Below are 16,916 nucleotides of genomic sequence, written 5' to 3' on the forward strand. Positions count from 1 at the left end.
TCTCCTGTGGTTCCTTCTTGGTCTTATCAGTGTACTTGTTTCACAAAGAGCTGACAGATTCAGGAAGACTCTCTCTCTTGTCCAAAAGGGAGTTCTCTTGTCCAACTCTCTGGTCCAGAAGGGAAGTCCGGGGCAGGCTCTGGTCCAGAATGGCAGTCGGGGACAGGCTGGGAGCTGGGGGCCGTTCTCTAAGTCTCAGGAAGTGGCTGTGGTCTCAGGCAGATGGGCGTGGGGGCAGGGCGCGGAGATTGCAGGGGCTGCCAGGGGGCTTGGAAAAGGAGATCCCTCCCGGTGGGGCTAGAAGGGGAGCTGCCAAGTTGGGCAGGTCTTTGCGGAGTGGCTGGTGCCCAGGGATGGGGTCCGGGTTGGACCCAGGTACTCACCCCTGGTCCAGAAGAGAAGTCGGGGGCCAGGTTAAATGTTTTTTGTTTGTTTTATTCTGGTTTTTTTTTTGGGGGGGGGGTGTTGTTGTTTGCTTTTGTTGTTGTTTTTGGATTTTTGAGACAGGGTTTCTCTGTGTAGCTTTGTGCCTTTCCTGGGACTCACCTGTAGCCCAGGCTGGCCTCGAACTTAAAGGGAACCACCTGGTTCTGCCTCCCGAGTGCTGGGATTAAAGGCATGCACCGCCGCCGCCGCCACCACCACCTGGCTTAAAAGTTTATAATTTTAAAAATATTTTGATTGAATTAGAATTACATCACGTAATCTCCCCTCACATCCTTCTTCCCATCACCTCTCTGATACCATACCTTGATCCCAGTTTCTGTCCCCTTCACACTCAAGTTGATAGCATTTTTTCTATCATTATTTTTAAATGCTTTTATCTGTCAGTCTGATTTTTGTCATTTGTGTATATGTGACATCAAGAAGACTATGCTGTTTTATTGGAAAACCATAAAGCGAGCTCATCCCTGTGAGATGCTAATTGTTGGTGGCATATGAGAGGAACAGTAAGCAGCCTTGGAACTCAGAGCACAGGCTGGCCACTAGCAAAATCATGCCAAATGAGCTTGGAGAGGCAGAGCCCCGAGGACTGCGTACTGAGGACTTAGCCTGTTAACAGATCACAGCTCCACTTGTTATCCTCCTTGTCACAATGTCCCTCATAACCTCTGAATTGTATGAAAACTCTTAAGGCTTCTCACCTCATTGGACATTGTCACAGGTGCTTAAAATAATAGTGAATGATTCAACCACCACTCTTAGAAAGAACATAGACAAGTAGATTGTTTATAAAATCAGGTTAAGTTGTTTTTATTAATGGCTTTAATGTAGAAAGTCTTGGGGGACAATTTAAAGGTTAGAAAAGCAACTTTCAGACTTGGTGAGAAGTGATTAATTCCTCGTACCCATTTATGCTCTCATCTTCTCATATGATTTAATAAAAATGTATTAATGAGTGAGTATGCACCCTAGGGATTTAAAATAGCGATGAGTGGTTGCCTTACACATATAAAAGATTAGAATTGTGATTTTTTTTCAGATTTTTTAAAAGATTATTGATTGATCCTTTCTTTGTAACCATGAAATGAAGCCTGCTAGTAAAAAGAGAACTGGCTGAAAAAGAAACCTTCCTTACACTTTGTTAATCTATAGCCCATTGCTGAGACATTAATATGTGTGGGTCTTTGGGAATAATTAGTTTTTTTTTCACCTGAAATATATAAAATGTTTAATCATATCAGGGAAATGAGAAACATGCTATTTTCTTACCAGTATTCATTGTAACCGTTCAGTTGAACAATGGAATGTACCCACATTGTAATTTTAATACTGCTTGAAAGATTTTGAGGGGGTTATGTAAGCTATTGGGGGAAAATAAAGAATGAGGGAAGGAAGATATCAGGAAGGTGTTAGAAGGAAATAACCATGAAAGAGTCTGAAGCAAGACATCAGGAAAAAAGGTAAAAGAAAATACAATGAAGAGAGACCCTGACATTTTGAAGATGTGTATGTATGCGTGTGTCTTTGTGTTTCCTTTTCAATGGCCCCAGAGTATTAACTTTGACTCCCTTAGATAAAAATCTCAGTTGTGTGCTGTCACCTGCTTCATGCTTTCTCTTCAGTTCCTGAGCTGCTGGAAGCTGGCCTTACATCAACAGCTAATTTTTCATCTGGCAATGCCTGTAGTCCTTGGTTTGGTGGTGGGAACACATGCAATTGGGAAACACCCTAAATGCCCCTGAACTGAGGAATAGATAATTTAAAAAAATATGATAAAAACCAGTGTGACATAGTATGTAGCTGTAAAGAAAGTGAAATCCTGAACTTTACAGGTAAATGGATGGTATTGCATTAAACCAAATTGAATATGATAACCCCCAGCCCAGAAAGACAGAGGTCAAAAGTTCTCTTTCCTCTTATTCTTCTAGCTCTAATGCTTCAGACATGAGCACATATTCTAGAGTAATTTCAAAAACCAGAAAAGTAAAAAAATAAACCTGATTTCTGGGGTAAGGTCAGGCATTCATAGAGAGGGGAATAGTAAGCTATAAGGTCAAGGAAATGGGAAAGAGGTTCTCTATGTTTGGATTAAATACCAAAAGAGTAAATCATCAGGAATCACACTATTAACTACCCCCATATGATGATATATGTAAGTCTGCATATAAATCCACATATGTTACTTAAACAACATTTCCTGATCTGTGTTAACAATACTCCATCCAAAAGACAAGGGCCACCTAAAAAAGGCTGCAACATCAGCCATAGGAGACCCTTTTTTGAGTTTGGAGTCAGGGCTGTTGAAGAGACTACCAAAACATTAGAAACCAATGCTACTGCCTTGCTTGGCTCTATCCAACTTGTACAGTGCAATTCCCTATTTCTGAAGATGCCATGAACTTCAAAGAAGGGCCCCAAGGTCTCTCAGCTTCAACTGTCCTGAACACTTTCCTCCTTGAGGACAAGGTTTCATGATCCCGGATGCAACCTACAAAGTTCAAAGGAGGTGAGCAATAAAATGTTCCACCAAATTATGATTCCCATCTGTAGATGTAACCAACTGTCTTATTAAGTAAGAAACACAGAAACAATGTAAAAGAGAAAGCCAAGAGGTCAGAACTCAGAGCTAAAATCTCACCCTTCCTTCTGCTGTGTCCCAGCTTCCCGAAAAGAGAGCTATTTCCTGTGTGTAAGTCATTTTTCTAGTCATTCTGCATTCTCATTGGTTGTAAACCCAAACACGTGACTGCCTCATCACTGTCTGAATGTGCAGCCCCATAGGTCTTAAAGGCATATGTCTCCAATGCTGACTGTATCCCTGAACACACAGAGATCTATGGGATTAAAGGCGTGTGCCACCACCGCCACACTCTGTCTATGGCTCTAATAGCTCTGACCCCCAGGCAACTTTATTTATTAACATACAATCAAAATCACATTTCAGTACAATTGGAATACCACCACATTTCCCATTTTCTATTTTAGTAAAAAAAAAAAAGCAAAAGGTTATAACTAACAAAAGAAAAACTATATACAAAAGTACAATAAGTATATACAATATATACAAGTAATAAATACCTAAACAGGTATTTGACAAATCAGAGAAAATAATTCCATTATCTATCCTATTTTGGTAAATCCAAGATGTATCTAATGCACTTTCTATCCTAATAAATTTTCAACTATAACTAACTAATCTTCAACCATAACTAACTAATCTTCAACTCCCTCAGAGACCCAAGAAGGGAATAATATTAGCTAACAAAATAAAAACAGGAAGTGCATGCAAGCAACTTCCAAAAAATTTGTGAGTTGACAGAAACAGCCAGCTGCCTGGGCAGTCACCTGAGGTTTCTCCGCAAGTGTTGGGGCATCATCTTCAGCCTATAGGCTTAATGTATCTGACAGACTCATTTGTGAAGTAGGATGTACACAAGATCAACAGTTCAACCTCACATTGGGTGAGAGCAGTCCACATACCAGAAACACCTGAATTCCACTAGTGTTCTATCATGATTCAGGATTTTAAATTCTGGAAATTGTTGACAGTTTTTTAATTCAGCTGTCCATTCTTCTTGGCTGTGTATATCTGGCTTCATCTCAGCATCCCCTTCTTCTCCACATCCCTCTATTAAGTGCCAGTCTACTATTGAGAGGCATGAGCTTTCAGCTGCTGTTCCATTGCACAACAGAAGTCATCGGCCCTCTGCCTGTTAAGCTGCCTTCGAGGAAATGGACACTGTACCTTTTCCGGATTGCGAAGGCCACTTCAGGGATGGGGCCATATTGTCCTGGCCTCAGAAGATGCCTTTTGATAAAGCCATAACCACACTTGTTTTGGCAAGAATCAGTAGTCCTTTGTTTCATGTTCTGTCTGTCCATTTTGTCCTTTTGATTCGAGGATACTTTGTTGTCCAGTGGCTAACTTTTGCCACAATGAAAGTTGACTCCATATGCAGTTTCTTCAATGCCCATATTTTCTCTAAAGTAGATTGGTACTGCCAGGAGCCGACATGTCTCAAAAAAGAAAAATTTTCTAAGTTATTAAAACATTTTAAATGCCATATTCTGTAGATCTCTGAAGGGTTTGAAGATGACCTGTCTAAAACATCTCTGCTCAATTTTAAAAACATATCTAATATGACTACAAGTTCTATTATAATGTCTAACTACTAACTTTCATTTCTTTATAACCTAATAGTTGGTAATAATAATTCAAGGATCAGAAAATTGCATTACATTGTTAAATGAATGGTATAAATACAATTAGAAATATACATATAGCATTTTCTAACAATATCAATTTCAAATTTGTTTACAATATAAAACAATCCAATCCAATGTAAAGTATTTAAAACTAGTAATTGTCTCTTTCTTTCTTTCTTTCTTTCTTTCTTTCTTTCTTTCTTTCTTTCTTTCTTTCTTTCTTTCTTTCTTTCTTTCTTTCTTTCTTTCTTTTTATTATAAGAACCTTAAATTTAATCTCCTTTGCTTAGCCTTTTTCCTAACCCTTGACAATAACTTGTAACCAATCCCCCTAAACACTGAAAATTATCCCAGACCCAAAACCCATTAAAAAGACCAAAAAACCACCCGCCCCACACCACCTCTTTGGGAATGTGGGCGTCGTATTCTTAAAATTGCTTCCTGCTGGGTATGGGCGAAGTTTTCTTTATCCTGAAAGAAAAATTTTAGGTTAATTGTCAAATTCTAGGAAAGGTAACTATATCCTTCATTATCCAGTCTGTGTATAATGCCAAAGTTCAGGGTTTATCTCAAGTCCTTATTCAAGTAGTCTTTGTGACTGGATCATCTCAGCTAGTCATCTCAAAATTGCTCTGAGCACCTTGTAGTTCAAAGCTGATCTGTGGATGATGTTTGTCAGCTTAATGACATTATTATTGTCCACGTGGAATTGTTGTTGTTGTGGGGCCCCATCTTCTTTCTGGAGACTTCAGTTGATGTTAGGCCTGGCCGTGCTTTCCTGCAGAAAACTGATAAGAGACTCGAACACAAAGACATATATATGCAGGTAATTGAAGCCTTTTTTTTCTAGAATTACTTAGTACTCTATATGACCATTCATATCTTAACAAAGTTTAAAATGAATATCTATCTATCTATCTATCTATCTATCTATCTATCTATCTATCTATCTATCTATCTATATATTAATCTTGTAAATTTTGATATAAATTTCATACTTTAAGAAAAGTTTAAAGAATCAGAATAGGAGTTGAGATTAGTAATAGAATAGTCCCTTAATTAATTTGGCTTTTGTCCTGTACCATAGCAGAAGATGGCTCCTTTATTCTGGCATGATACAGGGAGTTTGCATTTTCCTTTTAACAACATGCTTGAGTTTAAAGAAGGAGAGAGCCATTCTCCAACTCCAAAGTCAGCTTTAAATTTTAATTGAACTGGGACTATTAGAAGACCAATAGTTTTAAATCTTTAGAGAAAAGCAGAAACAAACATTTAGGAAGACATGAAACAATTTTTAGATAATATATACCCATACACCGTTTCACTCTGTTTCTTGGGATAGATGATTTGTCCCTTTTCTTCAGTTGTCTCATTTGTCCAGTGTTCTTCAGATTCCTTAACCTTCATTCTCCTAGAAGACAAAAACAAAAACCTTTCCCCAAGATTAATTTTGGGGCTATTCCTTTTTGGCAAGTTATTATCTGATTAAATGAAAAGGCATGTGTTATTGATACAAGTTAGTTTAAATTGGATGTTCATGCTGGTTGATGAACTATCATCTCCTCTAATTAAGAGGTCTCTGTTGATCAAATCGAACCTTTATCATTTTTGATGGTACCCACCGCTTATCTGCTCCTGTAGAAACAAAAGGAAAACCTCGTCCTCAATGTAACACATACCCTGGTTTCCATTCTGAGGTCAGCACATCCTTAAAGTATATAGGCTGATTTAATTCTGTAGTTTTTTTCTATTATCCAGTGTCTCTCTGCAGCTGTTGTTCCTTTCTCATTGGCGTTCAGAAAATTCAAAGTTAGAAGAGTATTATGCAGTCTATTTCTGGGGGTTTTTGTTACCCATTTCTGTTTATTTAGCATATCCTTTAGAGTTCTGTTTGATCTTTCTATAACTGCTTGACCTGTAGGATTATGTGGTATGCCTGTAATATGCTTTATATTGTAATGAGCAAAAAACTGTTTCATTTTAACAGAGACATATGATGGAGCATTGTCAGTTTTGATTTGTGCAGGTATACCCATGATGGCCATACCTTCTAGCAAATGAGTGATTACAGAATCAGCTTTTTCAGAACTCAAAGCAGTTGCCCATTGAAATCCTGAATAAGTATCCATGGTGTGGTGTACATATTTCAATTTTCCAAATTCTGCAAAGTGAAACACGTCCATCTGCCAGATTTCATTTCTCTGAGTACCCTTTGGTTTACATCCTGCTGGTAATGGCGTTTGATTATAGAAGGAACAAGTAGGACATTTCTTTACTATTTCTTTGGCTTGTTGCCAGGTTATGGAAAAATCCTTTTTTAAGCCTTTACTATTGACGTGATGTTTTTTATGAAATTCTGAGGCCTCCAGCACATTTCCTATCAATAATTTATCAATCTCATCATTGCCTTGTGCTAGAGGGCCTGGTAGACCAGTATGGGATCGAATGTGAGTTATATATAAAGGATGATTCCTTTTCCTGATTGTATCTTGTAATTGAATAAATAGTGAAGTTAATTCTGAAGAACCAGGGATAAATTCTACAGTCTCAATATGTAACACCACTCTTTCAGCATACTGAGAGTCAGTTACTATGTTGAGAGGTTCTGAAAAATCCATTAATAACAACAGAATAGCATACAATTCTGATTTTTGAACTGAATTATACGGACTTTGAACCACTTTACTTAAATTTTCTGATTTGTAACCTGCCTTTCCTTGTTTGTTGGCATCTGTATAAAATGTCCGAACTCCAGATATGGGTTTTTGCCGTACAATTCAAGGCAAGATCCAATCAGCTCTCTTTATAAGATCAATTCTATCTCTTTTGGGATATTTGCTGTTAATTTCTCCCAAAAAAATTACTGGAAGCTCTTTGCCAAGGTTCACTTTCTGTCCATAATTTTTCAATGTCCTCCTTAGTTAATGGTACGACAATTTCTGCTGGGTCTATTCCTGCTAATTGACGAAGTCTCAATTTTCCTTTGCAAATCAAGTCAGAGATTTTTTCCACATAAGTTTTTAATTTTTTATTTGGTTTATTTGGTAAAAATATCCATTCCAATTTAATATCTTCCCTCTGCATTAATATTCCAGTAGGAGAACGCCTAGAAGGTAAAATAACCAAAATGCAATCCAGCTTTGGATCAATACGATCCACATGCCCTTCATGTACTTTCTTTTCTACCAAGGCCAATTCTTTCTCAGCTTCAGGTGATAATTCTCTTGGACTGTTTAAGTCCTTGTCACCTTCTACGGTTTTGAACAAATTAGTCAGTTCATCATTTTTTACCCCAACAATAGTTCGTAGATGAGAAATATCTCCAAATAATCTTTGAAAGTCATTAAGAGTCTGTAGTCTATCTCTCCTAATTTGCACCTTTTGGGGTCTAATTTTTTGTAGCTCTATTTTATATCCTAAATAATTAATAGAATCTCCTCTTTGTATTTTTTCAGGAGCAATTTGTATTCCCCAGCAAGGCAAAATTTTCTTTAATTCTTCAATCATTCTTTCTAAAGTATCTGCATTTGAGTCAGCTAGTAAAATATTGTCCATATAATGATAAATTATAGATTTAGGTAATTTTTTACATATCACTTCCAATGGCTGTTGTACAAAATATTGGCACAGAGTTAGGCTATTCACCATTCCCTGAGGGAGGACCCTCCATTGAAATCTTTTAACCGGTTGATAATTATTATAAGTAGGCACTTTAAAAGCAAATCTTTCTCTGTCTTTTTCTTGTAAGGGTATTGAAAAGAAACAGTCTTTTAAATCAATAACTCCCGCCAAACCAAGTGGTTTTTAATGGATTCTTGTCACGTTGGGCGCCATATGTAGATGTAACCAACCATCTTATTAAATAAGAAACACAGAAACAATGTAAAAGAGAAAGCCAAGAGGTCAGAACTCAGAGCTAAAATCTCACCCTTCCTTCTGCTGTGTCCCAGCTTCTCTCTCTCTCTCTCTCTCTCTCTCTCTCTCTCTCTCTCTCTCTCTCTCTCTCTCTCTCTCAACCTGGCCACCCTCTTTCCTATCCCCTTCCTCCTTCCAATAAAGCTCTCTGTAACTCTGGTATTTGTGGCCCTGGCTCATGACTTTTCCACTGGTAATCAGCTGCACCAACACTGCCATTGATCCTTTCATTTGGTGCTGTTACTTGGATCCTCCTGCCTCTGCCTTCTTCAGCAAATCCTACTGGCGTGCGCGACCCATGGGCCTGAGATCGTATCATATTTCATTTAATGTAAGGCACAGTGAACTACATGATAAGCTTTTATGTTGTATAGTATCAAAGTTAAAAATATTGCCAATTATAGTCATAAAATATCATGGCATAGATTTTAGCGATGCTAAAATGTAAAATAAAGAGTAAGGTCGGCACAGTGGCACTGACCTGCAATCCTACCTACTGGGAGGATTACCAAGTTCAAGGTCATCTTGGGGAATATAGTTTTAAAATATTAAATTAAAAAATTTTATGTCTGCACATTAAGTAGAATTCTGTTATTTCTCTTCGTTGAAATATTGTGTTTGTTATCAGTAGAAAGACTAATCATTATTGTATCCACCAAACACTGACTGTCAGGTGCTGGAAGCACTTGTCGATCCTCTTGAAGACATGAATTGAAGCATCACAGTAGCATGATGTAAGATAGCTACAGTGTTGAATCTCTATCCTGTGAATGGGGAAATTGAGTCATGGAGCACATAGAAAGCCTAATATATAACATAATATTGCCAATTATAGTCATAAAATATCATGAATTGTAAGTGATAGAGATGTCAGTGATGCTAAAATGTGAAAGAAAGAGCAAGATAGGCACAGCGGCACTGGCCTGCAATCCTACCTACTGGGTACTAATAATATATACCTAGTTTATAACAGCAATTAGAGTAGGATTTAAATCCAAGCTGAGTTAAATCTATTGGGTATTCTGTTATGCAGATGGGCTACTCTAAGGAAGGGTGAAACTTGTGCTAGAGCACTTACCTGAAATGGGATGGCCATGCACTATATCCGTAGCATATCAAATGAATACTTGAGTAGAAAAATAAGTAAATAATAAAATCCCAGTTACTTCTCTTACATTAGAAGGAAATGAAGTTTGCTATGTAGTATTTAGAGTTGAATGTGCCTTCTATGGTAATCTGTATTTTCTAAAATGTCCTCTCAATTTGTAGGACGTCACTCCATTATGCCTGTGCACACAATCATCCAGATGTGGTAAAATTGTTGTTAGCCAAAAAGGCCTCTATTGATGTCCACAATGATGAAGGCTGCACACCCTTGATTAAGGTAGCTATTGGATATCAGTTTGGGTATAAATTGGATTAGATCTTGTTCTTGTTTGCTTTTTTGTTGCTGTGATAAAACACTGACCAAAACCAACTTGGAAGAGGAAATGTTTATTTGGCCTACAATTCCACATCACAGTCCAGACCATCATGAAGGGAAACCAGGGCAGGAGCTCAAATCAGGAACCAGAGGCAGGAACTGAAGCAGAGATCATTGGGGGAATGCTGCTTTTCCATGGCTTTTTCCAAGGCTTGCTCAGCTTTCTTATACTACTCTGGACTACTTGCCCAGTTGTGCCACCACCTATAGGAAGATGTACCCTCCCACATGAGCCTCAATCAAGAAAATGTTCCACAGACTTTCCCACAGTCCAATCTGATAGAGGCAATTCCTCAAACAAGGATCCCTCTTTCCAGGAATCTTCAGTCTGTGTCAAGTTAGCAAAACAAATGAACAAGCAACCACCCTACTACAACAATAACCAACTAGTACTGATGAGATACTTCAATATCTAGGTGTTGTGGCATAGCCCTGAAATTCTACCACTTGAAAAACTTTGGTGGGGAGATTATGAGTTTAGACAAGACTGGGGTTCTTAAGAAGACCTGTCTCAAAAAGAGAGGGATAATATGTATAACCTAAGCAATTTGTCTGATCTAAGGATAACTGTTCAATGCAATTTTAGAAATATTTATCTTGACTTTCTTGAACTGAAGATCTCTTTCTTTATACAATACCCATAGGCCACACAGAGGGACAATGTGGAGTGTGTGTCCATATTACTCTTTGAGGGTGCCGATCCCCACCTGAGGGTTTTAAGTGGAAATATAGACCTGCACCACGCTGTTTCAAGTGGCACCAAAACAACTGTAAGAAAACTTTTGGATTATAAGTCTGACATAGAAGAAAAAACCGAGGTAAACATCATTCAACGACATCCCCAGTATACTTCCAGCAATGACACTCTGATTCACTGATCACATGCCAAAGCTCAAGCAGTTTCAATGAATCTGTTCAGAGTAAAACATTTCTCCATATATGTTTTTTATTTTTTATACATTGTTTAAAGGAACACAGCACAGCCTATTTTGTTTTAGAATAGGGCTTAATTTTAAAATTCAACAGATCAAGGATTTGGGCCCACACATACTTCACATACACACACACACACAATAAAATTAAATTAATTTTAAAGAAAATGTCTGTAGAACAAACAGATAGTAATTCTCTGTTTAGGGGAGAAATAATTTGGAAAAACAGATTAACCATGTGCTCCAGAGAGGCCACTTGTATCACTCATTGAACAAAGGCACACCAAACCTAGATGCCACATGATGGGGTTGGGGCAATGGAGTCACATCTCCATGGAGCTAAGAAGCTTGGAACCAGTGAGTGTTTGTGGAGAGTTCTGGAGAGGAGGGGTGCTCACAGGCAATGTTGGACAGGGCAAAGTTGTGTCCAAAGGAAGGGTCCAACTGTGTGTGTGTGAACGTGCAGCAAGGGATGAAGGAAAATCTGTCCTTTGTGACTGATTGTTTGCAGAATCTGTGATAAATTTTCAGTTGAGAAGCATGTTGATTTATAAAGTGTAATTTTTTTTACAGTATGGTTTGACACAATTGAAACTTGCATTATTTGAGCAAAAAGAGCAAATGGCAGAGTTCTTAATACAGAATGGTTCAAATGTGCCTTTGGAGGTTCAGTCATATAGGTAATGTTTCTTCTTGTTTACAATCTTAGTCCTGTTCTTGAGAGTGACAATTCTTTAAGTAAGGAATACTAAAATGATAGGAGGAAGATTGGCTTCAACTCAGAGGCACATAGTGAGTGGGAGCTAGAAAAAGGGACTGTTCCAACTGAAACAAAAGAAGAGTGTGCATCAGGGCTCAGCTTCCCATTTAAAAACAACATCATTCAAAATCTGATTTGATTGGTGATTTTCTATTAGTTAAGGAAACCACATTAATGTTGTTTATTTTGAAAAGTTTCACCTTTAATTATTTTTAACAGTGAAATTTGTCATCATTTTAGTATTTTCATTGTTTCTTATATATTTTCCTTTAAAATGTTATGTTCAACATAGTTTTTGAAAATCATGTTGTCTCTTTGATCACTCACTCTGCTTTAAATGGCTTTTGAACAATCATGACAGTTAGATGCTATTACCCCATTCCATTCATTTTTTTTTGTCCTGTCTGAAATGTCTTGAAACTGTGTTGGTCAGATGTGAATCTGTGAACCCACACTCCTGAAACAGCAGTCATGGTTAGGGACATTTGTCCACGATGAGTATAAAGAAATAAGAATCAAGGTTGGCTCTGCTGGGGATCCCATCAGCAGTACCTTTGTACATGGTCCTGTAGAGAAGGTTCACACAACTGGGTGAGCCCAACATGGATGCAAGAAAAGCACAGCTATTGCATCAGAGTTCAAGAACTACAAACCCTAGGTACCTAGAGCTTAGCCTTAGCCAGGAAGGAAAGGAGACAGAGAGACTGTGCTCCCCTCCCATGAGTTTTGAAACAGGCTGTGACTTTACATTACACGGCAACATTTGGTGATGATTTGGCATCTACTAGCACACAGGTAACAACAACAACAACAAATACAAGGCCACCTATAACCTGTCAACCATATGTTGGCTTGTGAGAGTAAAGGCAAGAGTTGCTGTCCTCTTCCACCAAATGCAACTCTTGGGAGAACTGTGTTGGTATTGTATTCCCCAAAATATTGTGCCCGCTAATAAACTTATCTGGGGTCAGAGAAGAGAACAGCCACAACATTATACATAGAGGATAGGCAGTGGTAGCCCACGTCTTTAATCCTAGCATTCTAGAGGCAGAAATCCATGTGTTCAAGGATACAGCCAAGCATGGTGACTCATGCCTTTAATCCCAGAAAGTGAGCCTTTAATCCCAAGGAGTGATGGCAGAAAGCAGAAAGGTATATAAGGCATGAGGACCAGAAACTAGAAGCTTTTAGCTGGTTAAGCTTCAGGCTTTCGAGCAGCAGTTCAGCTGAGATCCATTTGGATGAGGACTCAGAGGCTTCCAGTCTGAAGGAACAGAATCAGCTGAGAAATGGGCAAGGTGAGGTGGCTGTGGTTTGTTCTGTTTCTCTGATCTTCCAGCTTTCACCCTAATAACTGGCCTCAGGTTTGATTTTATTACTAAGACCTGTTAAGATTCCTGCTACAGAGAACAGAGAACGGACTGTGTGCTATAGGTTCAGGAGAGGAGAGATGAACTAGGAGTAATAATTGAACTGGTCATGTACATATGGAACTATAAAATATACTTACTTACTGCCACCATTAGAACAAAGAATGTGGAAGAACCCCCTCTCCCTGTCCCTGTGTGCATGCCTGTTGGTGGTGGTGATTTAATTGGGGGCTGAGTTTTTCCAAAAGAGAAAAGGTGGAAGGCACCAGTCACTAATCATAATCAAGTGCTGAAGAATAAATTCAAAGTCATTTGGTTAGGCCTGTTTGCTCATGCCTTTAATTCCACAACTTGGGAGGCAGGAGACAGAGAGATCTCTGTTATTTCAAGGCCAACATGGTTCATAAAGTAGGTATAAAGTCAGCTGGGCTCCAGAGTGAGATCTTGTTTCAAAAAATAAAATGTTATTTGTAAATATCTAATGTAAGGTATCTTAGGGACTCAAAAATAAAGAATTTGGAAAACATGCTAAGTGTTTTTCATACAAACAATAAAATAATGATCGCTTTTAAGCATATGTCACAGTGAACATGCATCTTCAGAGAGGGCAAAACACAATAAGAAAAAGCAGGTCAAGTTCAATCAAGGTAAGATTTGTGTAGTGAACTACTCTATCTGGTCCTGTCAACCCTGAATAAAATAAGTAAGAGTAAGGATTTTAGCTCCCCAAAAGGAGTTAAGGAAATCAAGTATAAATGCGTTTACATGGTTTTCATATTCATTTCCTAATATTTGGGAAAGTGAGAATTAAGGAATTATTTCTCAGCACTTTTAACTGTGAAAATATATTGTCAAAACGTTGCTTATTTGATTTTAATATTGATCCATGTACTGTTTTTGGATAAATGAGAATGAAACTTATGAACCTGGCACATGTCCTCCATGCCCCATTGTAGTAAATTGGAATGTCGGAAATATGGCTTTTCCTTTTGTTTTTATAACAAAAAATGCCTTGTGTTTTCTACCTCACACGGTTCCATAGTTCAGTACCAATAACATGCAATTGTGCACAAACAAAACTTCAATAATCTATCACTTTCATTAATTTCTTACCTAATGATTTAATTAAAACCGTCTGACTTTTTCAATTTCTTTGCAATTTCTTTCTCGATTTAGAGAGTTTTCACCTACCCCCCCCCTTTTTTTTTGTAATCTCCTGTTTTAGGATGGAAGTGTTGTGCCATAGTGAATGTAATAGATTTTAGGAAAATTTGTCAATCCTGACATGTTTTGCTTTTCTTTCCCTTTCTTTCTTTCTTTCTTTCTTTCTTTCTTTCTTTCTTTCTTTCTTTCTTTCTTTCTTTCTTTCTTTCTTTCTTTCTTTCTTTCTTTCTTTCTTTCTTTTCTGTTGTTTCTTTTCTTTTTGTTTGTTTGTTTGTTTTGTTGGTTGATGGTTTTAGTTTTCTGGGGTGCTAGGGGTTGATCACAAGGCTTTGTGAGTATTCTAGGCAAGCACCCTACCTATTAACTCTACCTCTAGTACTTTTTCCCTTTAGTTTTTGTTAAATAGATCACAGTAAGATGACACATCACTTATCTGCTGCAACACATGGTTTCCAGAAAAAAACAGTAGACACAAAAAGAGAGTTGAGAAAATGACATTGTTCTATATTTCAGAGAATTAGCTGCTCTTCCATGGAGTCTAGAGAGACTCTGTTGCAATGGAAGGGGCACTATGCTGAGTTTGTGCATCAGCAACTGTTTCATGCTGTCTTTTATACCTAACTTGCCATTGACAATCACACTAGGTACTGAATCCAAATGACCTTCTTCTCTCAAGAGGTAAGATGAAGAGAGTTGATATTATTGTAATGCAGGCAACATTTTGTATCACTTTAGTATGAAATTTGTCGTTCTTGTCATTTGTGGTGGTGAGGACTGACTGAGGGCTTCTGCCTGATAAGCATAGGCTTTACTACTGAGTCACAATTGCAGCCCACTAGTTGGTGGGACAAATGCCCTTCCTAAGTCATGGGGAATGCAAAGAAGATGCACTAAGTTTCTCTTAATTTAAACAAGACCAAAAAATGAACATTTTATTAAAATAAAAGCAAAGTGCAAGTGTACAGTGAGGGCATGAGTGAGTTCAGAGTTCATGTATGTAAACATGCACAATGACTCCATGTCAGAAGATGACCCACGGAGTCTGCTGCTCCAGCCCCACAGGTGCTTCTCTGCTGCCCGCTCACCTGAGGCAGAGCTCAGGATGCATTACTACCAAGGGAGGGATCTTTCCAATCATTCTTTTCAGGAGAGATGATGGATGTTTTCATGAGCATCCTTCAAGCTGCACATAAGCCTGGGAACATAACTAGAGCTGAGGAGCTTCTTCCCTCAGAGGGACAAGGAGAGAAAGGATGTTGTCCTCACTCATGCTGCTCCTTGAAGATCTTTGTCCATCTTCTGTTTCTTTCTGTGAGGTTTCATTATGATACAAAGGACAGTAGCCAACATCTAGTCCTAGTGGTAGGAATTTGCATCCTAACATGAACAGTTCCAACTAAAAAGCTGAACAAGATACTTTGTTTTCCCGAAGAAAAAGTATGTATAGGCTCATCGATATTTTTTTCCTTTTTGGCTCTCTATTTTGTTTGTTGTTTTATTTTTGAGACACAGTCTCACTGTTACATTCTGGCTGTCCTGGAAGTCATAAGGATCCACCTGCCTTTGCCTCTCCAATGCTGGGATTAAAGTTGTGTGCCACCACACCCAGTCTAGACATTTTTTCTAGTATCATTAGCCCAAGTCAAACAGGAACCCCAAGTGCTATTTTGTGACACAGTCAATTGGTGATACTTTTACTGGTAAGGATGCTGCTCCCCATCAGTCTGAGAGAGCTCATTAAGATCATCACAGTTGTGTATGGGTGTTTATTTTTAGGTATTATGCTTGATGAATTTATGTCTTCTTTGATGTGAAATATACAGAAAATGGAAGAATTCTACCTGAAGTAATTGCCTGGAGATGAATATTTTCTCTTGAATAATCTCTAGATTGGTCTTGAAGAAATTGATGCTAACAATGAGTCTAATCATTTTTATATGCTATATTTTTCTAGAGTTGTAATAAAATGCATTTTGTTTTTATTTTTAGAAATATACTATAGTACTGACCCACGACCTCTCTGCAGGTAAGGTTTAACAATACACTAATCCTAGGGAAATTCAAAAATAACTAAGTTATTTCTTGTATGTACTCTCAGATAGACACAATTTTATATACTGAATTTTTGCTTTGTGTTACAGTACCCACAGTATTATCACTATATTTTAGACTAAAAAGTTGTTCTTTTTAGTTCATATGGACATGAGATTTATACTCAACCAACATTTCCCAAGTAGCAACTCTGTGTATTAGAAAATGAGGCTCCTTGTGTTAACCATACACACTGATGTCCATTTGATGCCCCTTACCTTTTCAAAACCTTTCTGAAATCAGCTTTTGAACTAGATCTTCATTAGGAGGTCTAGTTTGAGGCCTTTATCTTTTCTGAGAGCTTACAGAATTGGGGATCATTCTGAGTTTTCAGAAAGTATTACAGGGAGCCCACAAATTACTTTCCTCTTTGGACACCATCTCCACTTGCAGAGGCACTTTTTGTCAGGTGTAGCACCCTTTCCCTGACGGCGGAAGACCCCAGGCCTTCCCTCTACCAGAGTGCCCAGCAATGAAGTCTCTGAATCTCAAGAGATGATCTCAACGTAGAGAGCCACACCACAGATGACTGTTATTTATCTCTCTCTAAA

General features: G+C 38.1%; 1 protein-coding gene across 2 annotated transcripts in view; it reads left to right on the forward strand.

The window, feature by feature from the left end:
* Positions 1-16,916, forward strand: part of LOC143272448 (ankyrin repeat and SOCS box protein 16-like) — a 57,216-nt gene that overhangs the window by 19,875 nt on the left and 20,425 nt on the right. For both annotated transcript variants that reach the window (XM_076567426.1, XM_076567473.1), the window contains exons 3-5: positions 9,835-9,949; positions 10,693-10,866; positions 16,264-16,300. In XM_076567426.1, the coding sequence (XP_076423541.1) occupies positions 9,835-9,949; positions 10,693-10,866; positions 16,264-16,300 (326 nt within the window). The remainder of the gene's footprint in view (positions 1-9,834; positions 9,950-10,692; positions 10,867-16,263; positions 16,301-16,916) is intronic.

Source organism: Peromyscus maniculatus, chromosome 1 (genome assembly GCF_049852395.1).
Source record: "Peromyscus maniculatus bairdii isolate BWxNUB_F1_BW_parent chromosome 1, HU_Pman_BW_mat_3.1, whole genome shotgun sequence".
Classification (NCBI taxonomy): Eukaryota; Metazoa; Chordata; class Mammalia; order Rodentia; family Cricetidae; genus Peromyscus; species Peromyscus maniculatus.